Source organism: Protopterus annectens, chromosome 13.part0 (genome assembly GCF_019279795.1).
Source record: "Protopterus annectens isolate FY-2018-M chromosome 13.part0, PAN1.0, whole genome shotgun sequence".
Taxonomy (NCBI): domain Eukaryota; kingdom Metazoa; phylum Chordata; order Ceratodontiformes; family Protopteridae; genus Protopterus; species Protopterus annectens.
This window is the reverse complement of record NC_056747.1, coordinates 1,200,333,594-1,200,351,694: the sequence shown is the minus strand read 5'-3', so window position 1 is coordinate 1,200,351,694 and position 18,101 is coordinate 1,200,333,594. Positions and strand designations below refer to the sequence as shown.

At 39.6% G+C, this 18,101-nt stretch overlaps 1 protein-coding gene across 2 annotated transcripts in view; it reads left to right on the top strand.

Annotated features, from left to right (window-relative positions):
* KCNH6 (potassium voltage-gated channel subfamily H member 6) overlaps nucleotides 1–18,101 on the top strand; it is a 1,196,060-nt gene that overhangs the window by 177,216 nt on the left and 1,000,743 nt on the right. For both annotated transcript variants that reach the window (XM_044055208.1, XM_044055207.1), the window contains exon 2: nucleotides 4,392–4,622. In XM_044055208.1, coding sequence (XP_043911143.1) covers nucleotides 4,392–4,622 — 231 coding nt within the window. The remainder of the gene's footprint in view (nucleotides 1–4,391; nucleotides 4,623–18,101) is intronic.

The following is an 18,101-nucleotide window of genomic DNA, read 5'->3' as shown; positions in this document are numbered from 1 at the left end:
GTGCTTTAAGCTCAGTCTTCAAGGACTAAGACAGAATCTAGCTTTAGCCTTGCTCACACTAATCCTTTTCTTCGGAGCAGCTGTCTCAACCTTTTTTGTTGTTGGTGTATTCATTTTTGGCACATTACAAACATAGCTATAATCATTCCTGTATTTTATAGCCTCAAGAATCAATGTACTGTTATACGGTATAGCCAGGCTATTCTGTTTGTTTAGTAACAGCCAAGAAAATAACCATGTCGGTAATACCAGAAATGTTTCACTTAGTCCTGCACTGTGCAGTCTTAGACCCAATGTGTGCTGCTGCTTCTGTGCTTCGACAACATGCCCTTAAAATGCAGTTCATCAGATGATTTTTCATTTTTCTAAGGAGGCATTACATAACCCACATCCTTGCGGTCTAGCTGTTTTGTTACACACTGTATGTCGTTGTAGTTGGATAACATAATGACATTTGGAGTGTGTAACAGCAGCATTATAACATTTCCTTAATTCTGGTCATCTGCAGTTTGCCACAATAATCTGTGTGTGATATGCTTGGGTAAAGACAGTAATCCATAAAGTAACCCATTGTGTGTAAATTAAGTGCCCAAGGATTCATAAAGAACCCTAGCGCTCATATTAAGGGTGACAGTAAAAAGGCCCCGTACTGTGTCTGAGATGTGGCGATTTATTATTAAGAGACACAGCCCCAGTGATGAAATAACAGCTAATTTTCAAGTCTCTGACTCGCTATGAAATACCATCAGTGCAGATCTGTGCATTCCTGCAGTAGTTAACATTGGAAATGCCTCACTGTGTTCGCATAGGCACCCCCCTTTCATTTTAACAAATAAACACACACAGTAAAGCATGCACACACACACACACACACACACACACACACACACACACACACACATATGCACACATGCACACACACACACACACACACACACACACACACACACACACACATACATGCATACACACATACACATGAACACATATACATGCACACACGTCATATGCCTTAACTGCCTCTGTGCTGTAGGAACATCCCCAGTATCTCCTTTGTCCTGACCTCATAAATCACTGATGATTGCAGTCACTCATTATTGCTGGACATTAGAGTTTCATGCTTAATACAGTCTTCAAAACATAAATGTTATTTGAACATCCATTATACTTGTGACTTTCTCTAAGTTTGTAAAAGGACTAAGTGAAATCTGTCCCTGAAATTGTCTCAGCATTAATGTTGGCTTGTTATGGTTTCTTGTGCTATACGGTTGAGAGTTATGCTTACCATTTCCTGTCCCTCACCCTCACACATCACGAATTGTTGCAGCCATTGAATAATGTCCATGATTTGCATTATATGTTAAACAATTTCTGCTGCACTAACTTCTCAGTTACAAGTTACAAGGGAGGAGGATTTGAGGCTTTTTTCCCCGTCACTTTTTTTTCCCTTTTCTTTTTTAATCTGTTTTACAGCAGATCCATGGTGTCTAGTGGTGGCTCAGAGGACTAATATCCTCTGTTGCAAGTCGGAGGTACAGGTTAGAATCCCCTTTAGTGCCTTTAAGTAATACTATATATAGTATCTCTGGTACCTGGTGGATCCCACTCTTCTTTTATCTTGTTTTTTATTAAGGGCCTTTAAGGCATACTAGGGTATCCCTGTTGTCAAGTATTCCCTTTGACCCATGTTTTGTGTAAATGATATTAAGGCATGATATTCAGGAGTTCTCCATGGTGTCTAGTGTTCCCCTGACCCACATTATGTGTGAGTGCCAGTAAGGCACAATATTCAACTGTTCCCCTGGTGGCTAGTGTGTCTCCCCTTATTCCTGTTCTGTTTAAGTGTTGTTCTGGCAAAAGGTGTGAGAGTCATCCTTGGTGGTTAGCGTTGAAGGTTCATAGGTAAATAGTAGACAATCAGTCTGTAAACTATTACACACCTAGCCAGTATCCAGAGAGTGACCAAAGGTAAGAGTCAAACCTCATACCTTGTGTCAATGGGGTAAACACCTTAACCAGTATGTTAATCCCCAACCTAACTTCTACTACATGGACTGCATATTTAATTCCATATGTAGGATAGGTACCATAGTAAAAACAGTAGTTATATAGCACATATTCTATAATAAACAGCAGCTACATAGGGTGTAGCTAGCAACGCAGGAGTCCAGAATACACATTAGTAATGCCTGATTATTCCCTGTGTTGAGGGTGGGGAAAACATTCCTAAACCTGATTTACAATTTCAGAAATCAAGGTTAAACTACTATCATCAAAACTGAAATTTTCAAGTATGCAAATCAGATGAGGAGAAATCTGATTTGCTCTCCTTTGTCTCACCCAGTGAAATAAACATACCACTTAACACGTAGGCAAATCTTTGAAGCCTAACATTACTAAACATGCAGTCTCCATAGGTTTATGGCATTCACAGCCCTCTAAAGAATACACCTCATGATTTTCTGTTATTTTGTTTGGGGAGGGATCCCAGTGCCCACTAACCATCAGATGTCTTAGCAATTTTTTTTCCAATTTGTTTCCTGCAAACAAAAGCTGTTTCCTTACCTTACTTGTTTCTCTGAGGTGAGAGTCAATCATTGCCATTGCTCAGGCTTCTATCAAAGATTTTCTGCTAACGGTAATAACCCCAATCCCTTGTGGCTAAGTGAGGGCCCTACAATGCTTTTCCCAAATATATATATATATATATATATATATATATATATATATATATATATATATATATATATGTGCTACCACTTGCATGTATTAAGAGCTACTGCCACCAGCTTGGTAGGACAAAGCTCGAATTCCCAGTTTAGCTGTACTGCACATCCGGCACCTCCATGTGCTCAGTGGAAGTGAACAAACTGAGACTACCAGTACCCTTCTCCAGTATAGATGAGCTGACATCTGCCATTCATGTGTACCACCCCCTGCCAGCTCTTCTAACGCTCAAGTTGATAATTGAATCCAGGTCATCTAAGGTTACGTGCGGCCTTTATGTCTCTAGCCACAGAGATGGCCCATTATATTATTACCTCTGTCCAGAGGCAGGAATACAAACATATAAGAGTCCAAAGAAGATAGGTATTTTTTCTTGCATTAAAAAAGCAAAATTCTGTAATCCTGATGAATTAGTAATGGGAATAACCAAAGGAAGCTTCAAATATACCTAGAATCATTTAGAGGAAGAAGGTTGGGATCAGGACTTGGGACTTGTTTCACTGACTCTTTCATATGATACCCGTTTTCTAGTGCTAAATGTGAAAAAGAAAACTAGTGACATAGCCCTAACATTCAAGGGACTGCACATACTCTTTGACTTTACTTTAAGAAATTGCAGGCATAAAACATCTTTTAAACAGTAGAGATAATATTTACTGCGCAAGCATCTACAGGGATGATGAAACACAAACATTGACCAAGCAGGGATTATCAGCAGGTGTTGACAAGGACTCAGTAGTGAGCTACATAGAAATTAACGAGAAGGCCTATGTCTGGTAAGGCTGCCAGCCGGAACAAGAAGATAACGAAAGCATGCTTTCCACTGGGAGTTAAACTCCAATTAGATGTCGTTGTTCCTGGCACTTTGCCATTCAGCCTGAGATGTTTCCACTGCATTCCTTCCAAAAGCACTTCAACACAGCAGCACTGAAAAGTGCCAGGGCAGCAGGGACCTGTGCCAGTTAGTTCACTACAGAACATTGCTGTAGCAAAATAAAACCCTCAGACAGTTCTTTTTACCTTTATGTTTCATTTTGATTGTGATGAATCTGGGAGACAGCCACTGCTGTATAGCTTGTCATTTTTTTCTAACAACCATTCCTAGTAATTGGCTATCCCATTTGTCCCAAGAACCATTTGTCTGGCTACATAAATGGCTGTCCTTCTCTTTCTGCCATGACAGGTGTGATAACTACCTCATCAGTCATACAAGGACCATGCCTTTGTGAGGTTAAAAGAAATGTTTGGAACATGTTCTTTCATATTTTACAAGCATTTATTTGTGGATGTGATGCAAAATGCAACTGTCCACTATTTGCCATTCTTTTTCCAACTCTTTGTCACATAACAGAGAACATTATCACTGATTCAGATAAAGAAGTTATACTAGGGTGCACTTGAATATATTTCTAGGACACTTACATGCAAACACTATCTACATGAAAAGCAATAATAAATAATACATCCAAGGTCAAAATGCCAGATGAAGGTTAATTTAATCAGCTTGGTGGCTAACTGGACTGTTGGAAAGAAAGGTGTCATAGATTTTCAGTCGTACAATGAACTAGTGAGCATATAAGCTTGACAGAAGTTTGTTGGATGTAGTGATAATGTGCATAGTGTCTTAAAGTGATTACTTTCTGTTTTTCTGTTTTTGTTTGCAGACCGGAAGTTTGTAATTGCAAATGCTCAGATGGAAAGCTGTGCCATCATCTATTGCAATGACGGTTTTTGTGAAATGTTTGGGTACTCCCGTGTGGAAGTCATGCAGCAGCCTTGTACATGCAGCTTCCTTGCAGGGCCTTGCACAGAAACATCTTCTATCACTCAACTCACTCAGGCACTGCTTGGATCTGAAGAGCGGAAAGTAGAAATTCACTACTACAGAAAAGACGGTAAGGACAAATCAACAGGGCTAAAAGTCACTTGCAGAAAATGGTAAAGGTAAATCCACTGGACATTAATACATATGCAGAAAACAGTAAAAACAAGTCAACGGGACTAAAAACCATATGCAGAAAACAGTAAGATACAAGTCCACAGGGCTAAAAATCATATGCAGAAAAGAGTAATGACAAATTCACAGGGTTTTAAGTTACATATAGAAAGAGCTTCACTAATGCAACTAATAAATTACAATTATTGAACTGAAAAGAGAAGAACACCCCATTATTCTAGTGCTATAATGCTTTCTCAGCATTTAATGATTCACATCTACCTTCCCTATATGCAGAGACACATCTTTAGTCCTTACTCTATATCAAGCCTTAGGCACTATACACTATAGTGATCATTTCTGTAGAATTATCCAGAAATAAACTTTTACTATTGAATTACTGTAGACCATCTCATCGAGAAGTGCTACATATGGATGACCCTCATCAATAATCTGCCACATTGTGATCCACACTATCAGACTGATGGATTTGCCCCCCCCCCCCCCCCAATGGACCCACAATAGCACCTGGCTGCATACCTTTAGTGGCATTTGCTATTTGAGGTTTTATGGTGTTGCGAGACCAAATGTTGTAGGTTATCAGTTAAAAGTATGACTATCCTAAGACAGTGCTTCTTGATAAGGTGGTCCTTGATAATACAAAAGTAAACCTAGCTAAATGTATGTATATACGCATCTGTGTCTATATCTATAAGCCTAGCAAGTCTGTATGTATCGTGGGCATTTGTTAAGAGTGGGGTATGTTAGTTAGGAAGTTTCTTGAGGTTATGTGTGTGAGTGTGTGTGTGTGCTGGGAGGTGTTAGTTTGGGCATTACCATCTCTCTCTGTCTGTCACATCTGGGATGAATTTCCAATTTCCCACCAATTGGTCAAAGTTATGCTTAAATAGGGTTAGGGATGGACTCTGCTTCACATGGATGCATGGGGATCCTCTCAGACACATATCTGTCTCACCAACGTATCTAATTTATGTCACAAGGAAAATTTAAATTTAAATCCTTGGATCTAGTGGTTCTGATGCTATTTATTTTGTGGATGTCCATCAGAGCTGGATTTGAGGATGCCTTTTATGCCAGGCATAGATCACCTCTCAGTAACCTGTAGGAGGCCAAGTATTGAAATGTTGGATAAGATGAATGGAACATCAAATGTATGCAGGTAAGGTATATTTCTGGGTTTGGGAAACTAATGCCAAAAGTTTCAGATCCACTGAAGGTTTCAGTATTAAGGGGTAGGAGTGTTTGTGCTAGTATAGCAGATTAGGATTAGAGAAAGGGTTAAGTAAGGGGATATATTTAGTGTAGTGCATGTATGTTGGTGCATGTGTGTATATATGTGTGTGTGTGTGTGTGTGTGTGTGTGTGTGTGTGTGTGTGTGTGTGTGTGTGTGTGTGTGCGTGTGTGTGTGTGTGTGTGTGTGTGTGTGTGTGGGTGGAGTGTTTGTGCAAGTGTAGCAGATTAGGGTTACAGAAAGGGTTAAGTAAAGGGATAGATTTAGTGTAGTTCATGTATATTGGTGCGTGTGTGTGTGTGTGTGTGTGTGTGTGTGTGTGTGTGTGTGTGTGTGTGTGTGTGTGTGTGTGTGTGTGTGTGTGTGTGTGTGTGTGTGTGTGTGTGTGTGTGTGTGTGTGTGGAGTGTTTGTGTGAGTGTAGCAGATTATGGTTAGAGAAACGGTTACGTAAGGGGATAGATTTACTGTAGTGCATGTATGTTGGTGCATGTACGCGTGTGCATGTGTATGTGTACATGTGCATGTGAGCAGTCTTATGTAGTGGTGGTGTTACAGAAATGATTTTTATAAGTTAAGTTAAAAGGTTAGAGTTAAGAGGGTTAGAGTTAGGTTTGGCAGGCATTGGAAGGTAGTGTGGGGGTGAAGCAGCATAGGGTTTTCAGTTTATTTCTAAGGGTGAGGAGTTTTTTTTTTCTTTTGTTACACTGCTAGTTTATACTAGTAATTTTTTTTCCTGAATTTGGTATTGTAGTTTGTTTTGGATTGAAACTGATGTCTTGATACAAGTATTGAGGTAAGAAACAAAGCTCTCTGGAAATGCAGCAGTGTTAGCTACTAGAAAAATAATTACTTTAGGTCATCCGCATACTATAGTATTTACCTATGAGAAATCTCTAAGGACACTAGAGTCTGTGGACATTTACAAATTAATCATAATGGTGAAAACCACTGAATGTTGATCGAATCTTACCAATGATTGGGCAACTATAGACTGAAGTCATAATGGAGCTATATTTGTGAGAAACAGGTCAATTAAATTTGATCCCCTCATAGAAAGGTGCCCTTTGTAGACTAAAATGTTTGCACTGATGAGCTCTGTGAAGCATTTTGTGTATTTATTTGTAGTAGTAAATGTTTTCCATTTTATGGATAGATACCTGAAATCCCCAAAAATAAACAGTGTTTGGGTCAATGTTTAAGTTTTCAAGCTTATTTTGCAATGTCTCATGGGTTATGGATGTCATAGAAGTGATTTTACAGTTCAATAGGGTAAGGCTGGAGACCTTATTGATAGGTGCTTAGATGAAGAAGAGTCTGAAGTAGTTGTCTTGCCACAGAAGTACAGATGTGATGGAATTGTGCAGGGATATGGGCATACCACTACAGATAAAGGCATTTTAACATTAGGACTTCTACTGCCATAGCAGCTGTTACTGGCATATGCTCACAAATCACAGCTTCAAGGAATAAGTGTTTGTCAATTCATATTTACATAAGTAAGTCTATCTAGAAGCTTTAGTGAGATCTAAAGTGAAAGTATCAGATTGGTGATGATTCTAAGCTGATCCACATGTTCAAAACAGTAGCAGGCAGACGCTCAGCTAGCCAGAAAAGTCACTCACACTTATTGCTAGCATTCCTTGAATCATTTGAAGGACAACTGTTGGAAGAAATTTAAAAAAATACCTTGTCATAAATTTTTATTCCTAACCTGAATGCCCACATGGAAGCTGATATCCCAGCATGGTCCAGTTTTCCTAGAAAGCTACTCTTTGCTAATAATGCACAGTCAGATGATGAGAATAATTCACTCTAGCTTGACCTGTCATATTATTTATTTTTATTGCATTTATTTTTATTTAAGAATTTTATTACAATTCCATTCACCTGAGATAGAAGAAGTGAGAAATTCTGTTACATCTGAGAATCCTCAGTAAAATTAAAAGTGACTTGTTGTGACTCTTGCATATTTATTTCTTATATATGAATTACACAGTCTGTAAAAAGTTATTGCAGAATTGTAAAGAAATAGATGCAATAACAAAGCCTTTTTAAAAAGTGGAATTTTGTAAGTTTCAGATCCTGATTTCCTCCAATGCCTGAGTCAGCAAGAGTATTGTATATCTTTGCTCATTTAATAAGTGAGATTGATGTCAGTGGTTGTCTGATTTCTTTATCTTCAGAGCATAAAGGACTGAATAGGGTTATGGCCCAGGAGAGGAGAAGAATGTGAGGTGTAAATGACTGTACGTAATAAAAGAGCTGTACATTTTGAATATAAATAAAATACATTTGTGTAAGTAAACTCACCATTACAGTAGATGTTTAAATGATCACTGCTGCAGTAGCCTTAGTTGTATGGGTTATATCCTGCTTAGGCTATAAACGCCAGTCAGCCAGCTTACAAAGCTTCAGGGCAACTTCTATGCACCAAGACCGCCAGTCAGCTGGAGTTGAGATGACTAAAGAGGCAGGCTTGGGTGCCAAGCCCTTCAAAGCTTTCATGCCAACACAGAAAAGGAGGCTGAACCTTTAAAGGACAATGCTAGGAATAATAAATAAATAAATAAATAAATGTCCACGCCAAAAACAACAGGGGAGAGGATGGTGGGAGTGATTGGCTACTGCAGGAGTGATCATTTGAACATTTATTGTTATGGTAAGTTTGTTTACATAACTGTACTGTGATCATCATATTAATCACTGCTGTAGTAGCCATAGCTATAAGGGTAGATTACCCTAGCTTACTACATTTGGGAGGTAAAAAGAAAAGAGACCAGAAGCCACTGGAAAATGATTCTAGCAAAGCCTGATCTAGACCTAGAGAATGAATCAAGCTTATAGTGCTTTGTAAAAAGCATGTACAGATGACCAAGTCCCAGCTTCTATAATACTTCTAGAATTCAACCCTTTCCAAAAAGGCATGCGAGAAGCCAAGGCCCTGGTAGAGTGGGCCTTGACCCTGTCTGGACTAGTTTTGTTGTGGTGAGTATAACAAAAGTTAATAGCCTAAGACAACCACTGGAAATAGTCTGTTTAGACACAGATTGTCCCTTCTTCTTACCTTCACAAGAAATGACAACTGATCTGAAGATCTGAAAGATTTATTTCTGTCAAGATAGTACCTGAGTTGTCTGTGGACATCCAAGGCATGTAATTTCCTTTCTTCCTCATTTTTAGGTTCAGGAAAGGAAACAGGGAGATGGATAGTTTGGCTTAAGTTAAACTGGGATACCACCTCAGGCATGAAAGGAGGATTAGTTCTCAAAGAAACCCTGAGACTACAGAAAATTAGATAGGGTTGACACAGCATAAGAGCTTGCAACTCAAATACCCTTCTTGCAGAGGTCAGATCAATCAGTTAGGAACATCAAGTCAGCCAGGTTAGCTGGTTAGAGCAATTGTTAGCTTTTCTAACACAAAATTTAGCACCCAAGAAGGGGTCACCAGTTTTCTTGCAGATCTCTTATGCAAAACCCTTTCCAAAAACATTTTGAGATGAGAATGCATAGAAAGAGGAGGATCCGTGGACAGACATGCTGAAATGGCTGATAAATGAACCTCGATAGAAGAGTAAGAAAGGTCATAGGATTATAATTCACACAAATATTGCAAAACCAGAGAACAACTAACTCTGAATGGGTGCTGGTAATGTTGTTGGCACTGACTAGAAAACTTTTTTCATTTATTAAGATATGATTTACTAGTAGCAGGCTTTATTTCCATTAGTACCTGCTACATATCCTCAGTAAGCAGGTGCCTAAAGGGAAAAGAGCCTATCATACAGACAGCCAATTGAAGTTGCTTAAGGTCAGGCTGTATCAAACACCTCTGTCCTTGTGGGAGTAGATTCCGTCTGTGGGGAAGCTTGTGTCCCTGGCCATTTCCAAAAGAAGGTCAAAAACCACACTGGCCTGGGCAAGAAGGGAATCACCACAATGATCTTGGGAATGCCTACTGAATCTTCAAAAGTACCCTCGATATCAGTGGAAGGGGTGGAAAAGTGTACAGGAACATTCTTATCCAAGGAAAAGAAAAGGTGTCTGTGTTCCAGACCTTCTCACATGGAGTAGAATCCTATCAGCTGATTTTTCAGACTGAAGTCAAATAGGTCTACTTGAGGAACACCCTACAGATGGATCAAATGTTGAAAGGCCCCCTAATCTAGTTTCCATTCATGGGGGTCTGGTCTTGTTATACTCAGCTTGTCTGCCACACAGTTTTACTCTGATGGCATGTAGGATGCATGTAGAGTGACATTGTGCTGTGTAGCTATATCCCAGGGTAAAATGACTAGTCTGCAAAGGGAGTATGACCTGGCTACCCCTTGCTTGTTGATACACAACATGTCTGTGGTATTGTCTTTAACAACTTAAAGACGTCCTGAGAACCAAAGATGTTACAGCGAGTTGAGTGCCTTGATCAGGGCAAGCATCTCTTTTATATTTATGTGCTTGCATCTGTTTTTGGTGTCCTACTCCCCTTGCACTTTTAGCCTTCCTGAAACTGCTCCTCAATCAATGTCCGAGACATCTGTGGTGACTGACTGCTTTGAACCAGGGAGGGAGAAAGGGACAACTGCATTTAAGGATATTTGCTGTCTCCACCAAGTGATATATTTTGAAAAGACAAAGGATGTTGGTGCTGGAACCAAAGACACTTCAGATACCATTGTATGTTTCTCGTGTGGAGTCTTGCAGGGGTATCATGAGAATCACAGATGCCATGAGATCCAAAATCCTGAGGTATTCCCCTCACAGTGAGAAGTCTGAGTGGAAAACATTAGGATAAGATCTAGATGAAGGTCTATTTTTCCTGTGGAAGAAAAGCTCTTTGAAATGTGGTGTCTACCTGATACCCCAGGAACACAAGCCTGTGTGAAGAAGTCAAAACAGACTTTTGAGTTTTTTTCTTGAAATTCTAGCTTGTGCAAGAAGAGATTTCTCGCACAAGTGAGAAATTCCTGACACTTTGAAAAAGACTCTGAAAGATCAGCAAGTCATCTAAATATGGAAAAGAATGGTTGCCCTGAAGTCCGCAATGAGCTATAACTGGAGTTAGACACTTTGTGAACACTCTTGGTGCAGTGGATAGTCCAGAGTGTAAGGCCAAGAGTTGATAATGTGATCCAGATAAACAAAATTTTAAGAAACTCCTGAAGTCTGGATGAACAGGGATATAATGATAAGCATCTTTTAAAACTAGTGTTACCAGGAAGGTTGATTGAAAAAGAGAAGGCAACAGGTTGTGAAGTTACATAATTTTGAATTTGAGAAAGAAAGATCCAAAATTGGTCTCCAAGCATTTTCTTTCTTTGGCTTTAAAAATATCCTTGAATAAAAACTGTTCCCCGCCTGGGAAGGAGAAACTGGTTTTATCACACCTTAGGACAGCATGTGATGAAGGACAGGTGGAAATAAAAAGAGTCTGGTCTGGTGTATGAGAGATTACTCCCTGGAAAGGAGGAATTTCCTCTTAGTGCCATCATTAACCTTGATAGATGATGTTCAGAATCCATTTGTCTGAAGCTATCTGTTGCCAAAGAGAAAAGTGGAGATTCTTACTTTTTGGAAGGGAAATGGGGCTCCCAGGGTGTGAGGGTGAGACAAGGTCCCTTAGATATTATGCTTTTTTGGACTTTTCTTGGTTTTTGGAGGTTCCAGAATTCTTCTTAAACATCTGTTTACCTGCATTTTGTTGAGACCATTTATTTTGTTTTTTGCCAAAAGTTGGCATTAGAGAATCCCTTAGAAAATCTGAAAAAGGAAAACTGAAAAATCTTAAAGATTTCCCATATCAACTTACTCCTTTCATAGTTTCATAGTTTCATAGTTTCATAGTATAGTACTAGGCTATCTGCCCTGGGGCATTTGTAAGCCTAGCCATAGTGATGTGGCTTTTGCCACCCCATGAAATGGTGCAAAAATGTACAGATAAAATCTAGAATACTGTGCCTCTGTCTAGTAGTGACACAGTGAAGGTCCCCATATATAATAGAATTAGTTTACTGTGCCTCTGTCTAGCAGTGACACAGATGTGACACCTGGGGTAAACTTACAATCTCCCATCCACTCATCAAGATTTCTCTTGAAGAGATTCAGTGAGGGGCTCTGCCTAATACGAACTGGGATCCTGTTCCAAAGCATGGGAAGCCTCTGGGTTATGAATCTATCCCTCCGGCATGTCCTATTCATACTTGTGCCGAGGTTTAAGTCTTTAGCTCTTGTGGTCCTGATGGATTTGGATTTTTTGAGGTGGAGCATGTCCATCAGATCCTGATTGGACATGGCCTTGTATGTCAGGCAGAGATCACCTCTGAGCAGGCGGTATGCTACTGAATAGAGTTGAAGTTTCTTTAGTCTGGCAGAATAAGACATATGTTGGAGACCCTTGATCCTTTTGGTGAGGTACTTTTGTGGTCTCTCCAGCTGTTGCAAGTGCTGGGTGAGGTGCATACCAAATGGGGCATTGTACTCAATCATGGGTCTGATGAGGGAGGAATATAGGGGTACAATGACATCCTTGGATCTGGATGTGAAACCCTTCATGATGAGGTGTGCAAAGTAGAATGTTTTTCTAACCACTTTGGCAACGTGGGTGTCAAATGAGAGGTCACTGTCTACTTGGGTCCCTAGGTCTCTGATTACTTTTTCCATACTCAGTGGGTTGCTGTCTATGTGATAATTTGTGGGTACTTTGTTTTTTCCAAAAGGGATAACTATACATTTTTGGCATTTAGTTTAAGGTCGTGACTACGGCACCAGTTGTCCGTTTCAGTGAGGCCTTTTGTAGGATGTGTGTATCTGCTGGTGTATCGACTATGGCACCTAGTTTGCAGTCATCTGTGAACTTTGTCAGCCACAGCCCTCCCATGTTTGCTTTAACATCTGAGAAATAAATGCCGAACAAGAGGGGTCCCAGGACAGATCCCTGTGGGACACCACTTGTGACTGGCTTTGAGTCTGACATTGCTCCAGCGATTTTAACTTTATGGGTTCTGTCCTTTAGCCAGTTTGCAACCCATCTAGTGACATAAGGGTTTACTTTTAAGCTGTTTAGCTTATCTATGATGCCTGAGTGGGGTATTGTGTCAAAGGCCTTAGCCAAGTCCAGGTATGCTGTATGGACTGCTTTGCCCTCATCAATGGCTCTAGTGACTGTTTTGAAAAAGTCAACCAGGTTTAAAAGGTAGGATCTGCCCTTTACAAAGCCGAACTGGGTGGGGTCAAACATCTGTAGGTCCCCTATGTCTCTGTTTATGAGTTCCATAATGATTCTTTCCATAGCTTTGCAGACCAGGCTAGTCAAGCTTATGGGGCGGTAGTTTCCAGGGTCTGTAGAGGCACCCCCCTTGTGGAGTGGGACCACTGTTGCTGTACGCCAGTGTTCAGGTACATATCCCGAAGTAAGGCTAAGGTTAAATAGCATTTTTATGTGTGGGTTTAGCTCCCCTTGGAGTTCACGTAACATGCACCCCGGGATACCGTCAGGTCCCATTGATGCTGTGTTTTTTGCTTTGTTTAGGGCGGTTCTCACTTGGACATCTGAGATGACAGGGAGATTACATTCAGCTGGGATAAGTACTTCTTCTTTTGGGGGTGAAGGAGGCGAAATTTGCACTGAACCTATCAGCCAGAATGTTAGCAATATCTGTGGGTTCAGTGTATTTTTGTTGTTGTGAACCAACTCTGAGCATATCTGAGGGTTTCCACCAGGTTTCTAACATAGCTGAAGAAGGCTTTGTGGTTATCTTTAGTGTCCTTAGCGATTTTTCTCTCAAAGTTTGCCTTGGATGTTTTTATGAGAGAACATAGTTTTCTGCTAATGTTGATCAGAGATATCTTCCCTTCATGGGATTTCGCTCTGACGTGCAGTAGCTTCCTTCTTTAGTTATACAATTTGTTTATGGCTGAGGTCCACCAGACAGGACGCTTACATTTGGTGGAGAGGGACTTGGATTTGTTTGGGATTGCGTGATCCATGCATTCTTGGAGATGTCCATAGAAAGCATTTGTGAAGGATTCGGCATTGTGGGATGTGGTATCCACTGGCACAGTGGGCTTAAAGGATACCATCTCAGTCTTAAGAAGAGTGAAGTCTGCTTTTGAGAAGTTTTTCACTGTGGTCTTTTGTGCTGGGGTGGAGGTGGGATATGTATATCCAGGGTGATTAGTTTGTGGTCAGATCTCACTAGTGAGGGGTATACTTCTGGTGTGGAGCATTTTGTCCCCATGTTTGTGATGATCAGGTCTAATATATTATCTCCCCTAGTGGGAGAGGTGACTAGTTGTTCCAGTGCATTTGAATTTATGAATTCCAGGAACCTTTGGGCTAGGGTATTAGGGCTAGAATAATGTACCCAATCTATGTTTGGGTAGTTGAAGTCTCCCAGTATGATGGTATTTTGTGATACATTCATATCCTCCAATGTCTTCAGGAAGGCTGAGTGGGGTTCTTGAGATTGGGAGGGTGGTCTGTAACATGCTACCAGTTGTATAGCAGTTTTGCCTATGGTTAGTTGCACCTGTATGGTCTCTGATGCTTCATGTGTTGCTACTAACCATGCTTTTTGATCACACCTGCAGCAGAGGGGCCAAAATCTAAATCTCTAACTAAAGGAGAATTTAAAATCTCATTTTAACTTAATCTGGGAGGTTCTGAGAATGCAGCTGGGCAAACCAATAGCCATAGCCTTGGACAAAGAATAAACTGAGTCAAACACACCCTACAAACAATGAGTAGTCGCTTGTTCAATAGAAGTAACTAACTTATTTAAATCAGATTTTTCTTCATAAGAGGAAACTGCAGACAAAATATTCCTCATACATTCAGTCAGTGAGAACAACCTTTAACATATGACTCTGACAGTTCAAAATTCTGAAAAATCAAAGTTGCATAAGCATACAGTTTTTCCCATACTTATTAATAATCGTCACATCCTTGTTTAGCATAATTGGGATTAACTAAAGCTGTAGCTGCTGGTTCAGGATTGAAAAGAGTGTGTAAAAACTTAAAGGACTGAGGAACTTTATAGATCCTATCTACCTTTTTAGGGGCAGCTGCCTGACTGTCAGGAAAATTGCAGGCAGTAACACACACACACACACACACACACACACACACACACACACACACACACACACACACACACACACACACGCACACACACACACACACACACACACATCTTCCAAAGCTGACAGAACTGGAAGAATTATTGAAGGTTCTGGAAATTCCATTTGTAACAGCTCACTGTATTTTCTGAGGGACTGAGAATCCTCAGTGTTCTCTCACTGAAAACAAAGGTGCATTTGGGAAATAGTGTCAAAGAAAGAGAACCCACCAAGGGAAATTCAGAAAATGAGCTCTCATCTGAATCTGAATCAAAAATCTGAGGAGAAAACTCTGTATTTGTCCTTTCATCTTCCTGTCCAGATTTAGAATCTTGAATCCCTTCAGGAAAAGATGCATCCTTCTTTATTTTACCAGAAACTACTTTATAAGAAGGATCAATAGTCTGAATTAAATAATTAAGACAGATACAGTAAACTACTCCTCTCTAAGGAAATTTAAGGAGGGGTAGATGCATGTTTAGTTTTCAGTTTCTTTTTGACAGGAAAAGTGGGTCCAGTGATGTTATTGATGGCAGCAGGAGTTTCCCCAGGGATGGGCACAACATTCTGGCAAAACAGGGAATCCTTCTCTGTTTCCACTCACAGAACCAAGAAAAGTGTCTCCCTTGCCCACTGAGGGGACCTCAACAGCCACAAAGGACATTGCTAACTACCGGTCCATAGTGGTTGTAGGTGCTACACCAGGGGATCTGGGGTAAAAGATGAGTGGTCCGACGTACAACTAATGGCCACAGCAGAGTCACCCACCTCTGGCTAAGGCAAACTGCTAGCCTTCTGTGGTGACAAAGACTGTTTGCTTAACTTTTTTTCTTTTTCTGGCTAGAAGAAGGACAATCCATGGGACCTACAGTTTGTTCCATGGTCAAGAAGAAAATAGTGTCTCTTTCCTAAGGAAAACAAGCAGCAAATGCTGCTAAAATTTAAAAGCATTTAAATGTCACTTTTTTACATAAAGCACTTTAAAACTCTATGTCAGCCCAGAAAATAAAATAAACAGAATTTATCCACAGAAAAAGTACACTACAGTCTACTGATAGTAAACACAAACTCCTAGCTTTAAAATTATTTTCCTGAACAGGAAGATGTTAATAAATAAACAAGTTTTTAAAATGGAAGTTTTTTCCCCCCAGAGGGAACTTATCTGCCCAGCAAAGGAACAACACAAGCAGACCATCAGTTCTTGAAAGCCTCAGTGGAGCATACTCTTCGGTGACAGGGAAGCTCTGAAGGACTTACCACCCAAACTTGTCCTTTTAGTCAGCTCATCTGAAGTTGACTGATGATTTAGGCAAGGGAATGGATCCCTGAAAGTTTGCAAGCTGACCAGCTGTGATATCCTATGCAGGATATAATTCATATAGTCAGGGCTACTGCAGCAGTGATCAGTAAGATGGACATCTTTGTTACCCTGATGACTATGGCATAACAAAAAAGACTACAAGAGTCTCCCTTTATTTGTTTTCTTGGCCAGAAACATTCCAATGTGATATAAAGAATGATATAAGAAAAAGAAAGACAAATTCCTAAAGAAAGTATCATAACAGTTCATTCAGCCCCAACATGGAGTGCACTGAGGAAGCTGAATAGGATAGAAATGCCACAGAGGGGGAGAAACTGATAAGGCATGCTTTTCAATATGAAGAAATATGGCAATAACTCTACAGGGAAAATATATCATGCAGAGAGGAAGCGTGTTTAGGGCATAGTTGTCCTTTAATTCTTTATGAAGTCCAAAATGAAAGTTTTGCTGCATAGAATACTTTGATTCTTCACTGTATTATATTACATTTTTTCATCACGTTTCTAATTCGAACTCTGTCCTGGCAGGATTATAGGAGAGACAGAATCTATTCTAATGCACAAATGTGAAGGGCAAATTACTAATCCTGAATAGTATGTCAGTCTAACACAGACCTCTTTTTGATAACAGCAAATATTACTTTTTATAACTTTCAAACTTTCTAAAATTGCCTACGTCAGTTAATTGCTGTTGCAGAACTCTTTCTACCACTGCTGTCTTCCTTTCCTATGCTGCAAAGCACTTACATAAACCAGGGAACTGAAAATGTACGAAAATGTTCTTTTAAATGCAACATATAGTATTTGTTTTACTTTACTTTTATACTTTAAATAAGATCGTTAGGGTAACAGACTTAGAAAGACATTCTATTCCTGCATCCTAAAATGATAGTATATGTAGTACTATAAATATGCATGTTTCTAACTATTCAGACATTCTTGGAACTTTTTGTAAAATTATGAGGCTTTATATTGTTTAAAGTTTGCTGAGGTGTCTATAATAATAAACAGAATTAAATGTCACAGTTGTGTTACATGGTTCTTTACCAAAGGTACTAAAAATGAACAGTGTTTCACACAGTATAACTGCTACTGAAATGGTAAGCATGGGACAAATATATAGAGGATCTGTTTAAGAAGCACCTTAACTTCCCTGATGCATACAATGGTATGTTATCTAATTAAAAGTCAAACATCCTAATCAATAAAGTTAAATGTGCCCTAGAAGCCTTGCTAATAACAACGCTCCATTAAGTGATGCATTTTCAGTTGAATAATTTAAATTGTGGAAAATTATGCTGTTATTATTATTGCTTGGAATTTCCAGCAAATTTGGAAAACACAATAATTGCCATTGGATTGGAAAAACATCAAGTTATATTCTAATCCTAAAAAAAGGCAGTGCTTAACTTACCAAACAAGTGCACTTGTTTTACTTTCTAGGAAGTTAACGCCCAAGATCTTGCAAGCTGGATTCTAGCAATTTATGGAACAAGAAATGGAGCAAGAGCTGCAAGAGGAACACTGGTTCCAGAAGAGACAGACGCACCAAATTGCCAAACCACCGACAACAAAGAGCATTCCAGAAAAGTATTTATTTATAGTTGGTTGACTACTGTAAAGCATTTGACTGTTGAGACCATAAAAAGCTGTGGCATGATTTTTGAGAAGTGAGTCGCCTTATTTCCCTCCTGGGGAATCTATATGCAGAACAGAAACAATAAGAAGTTAGAAATGAATATGAAATAATT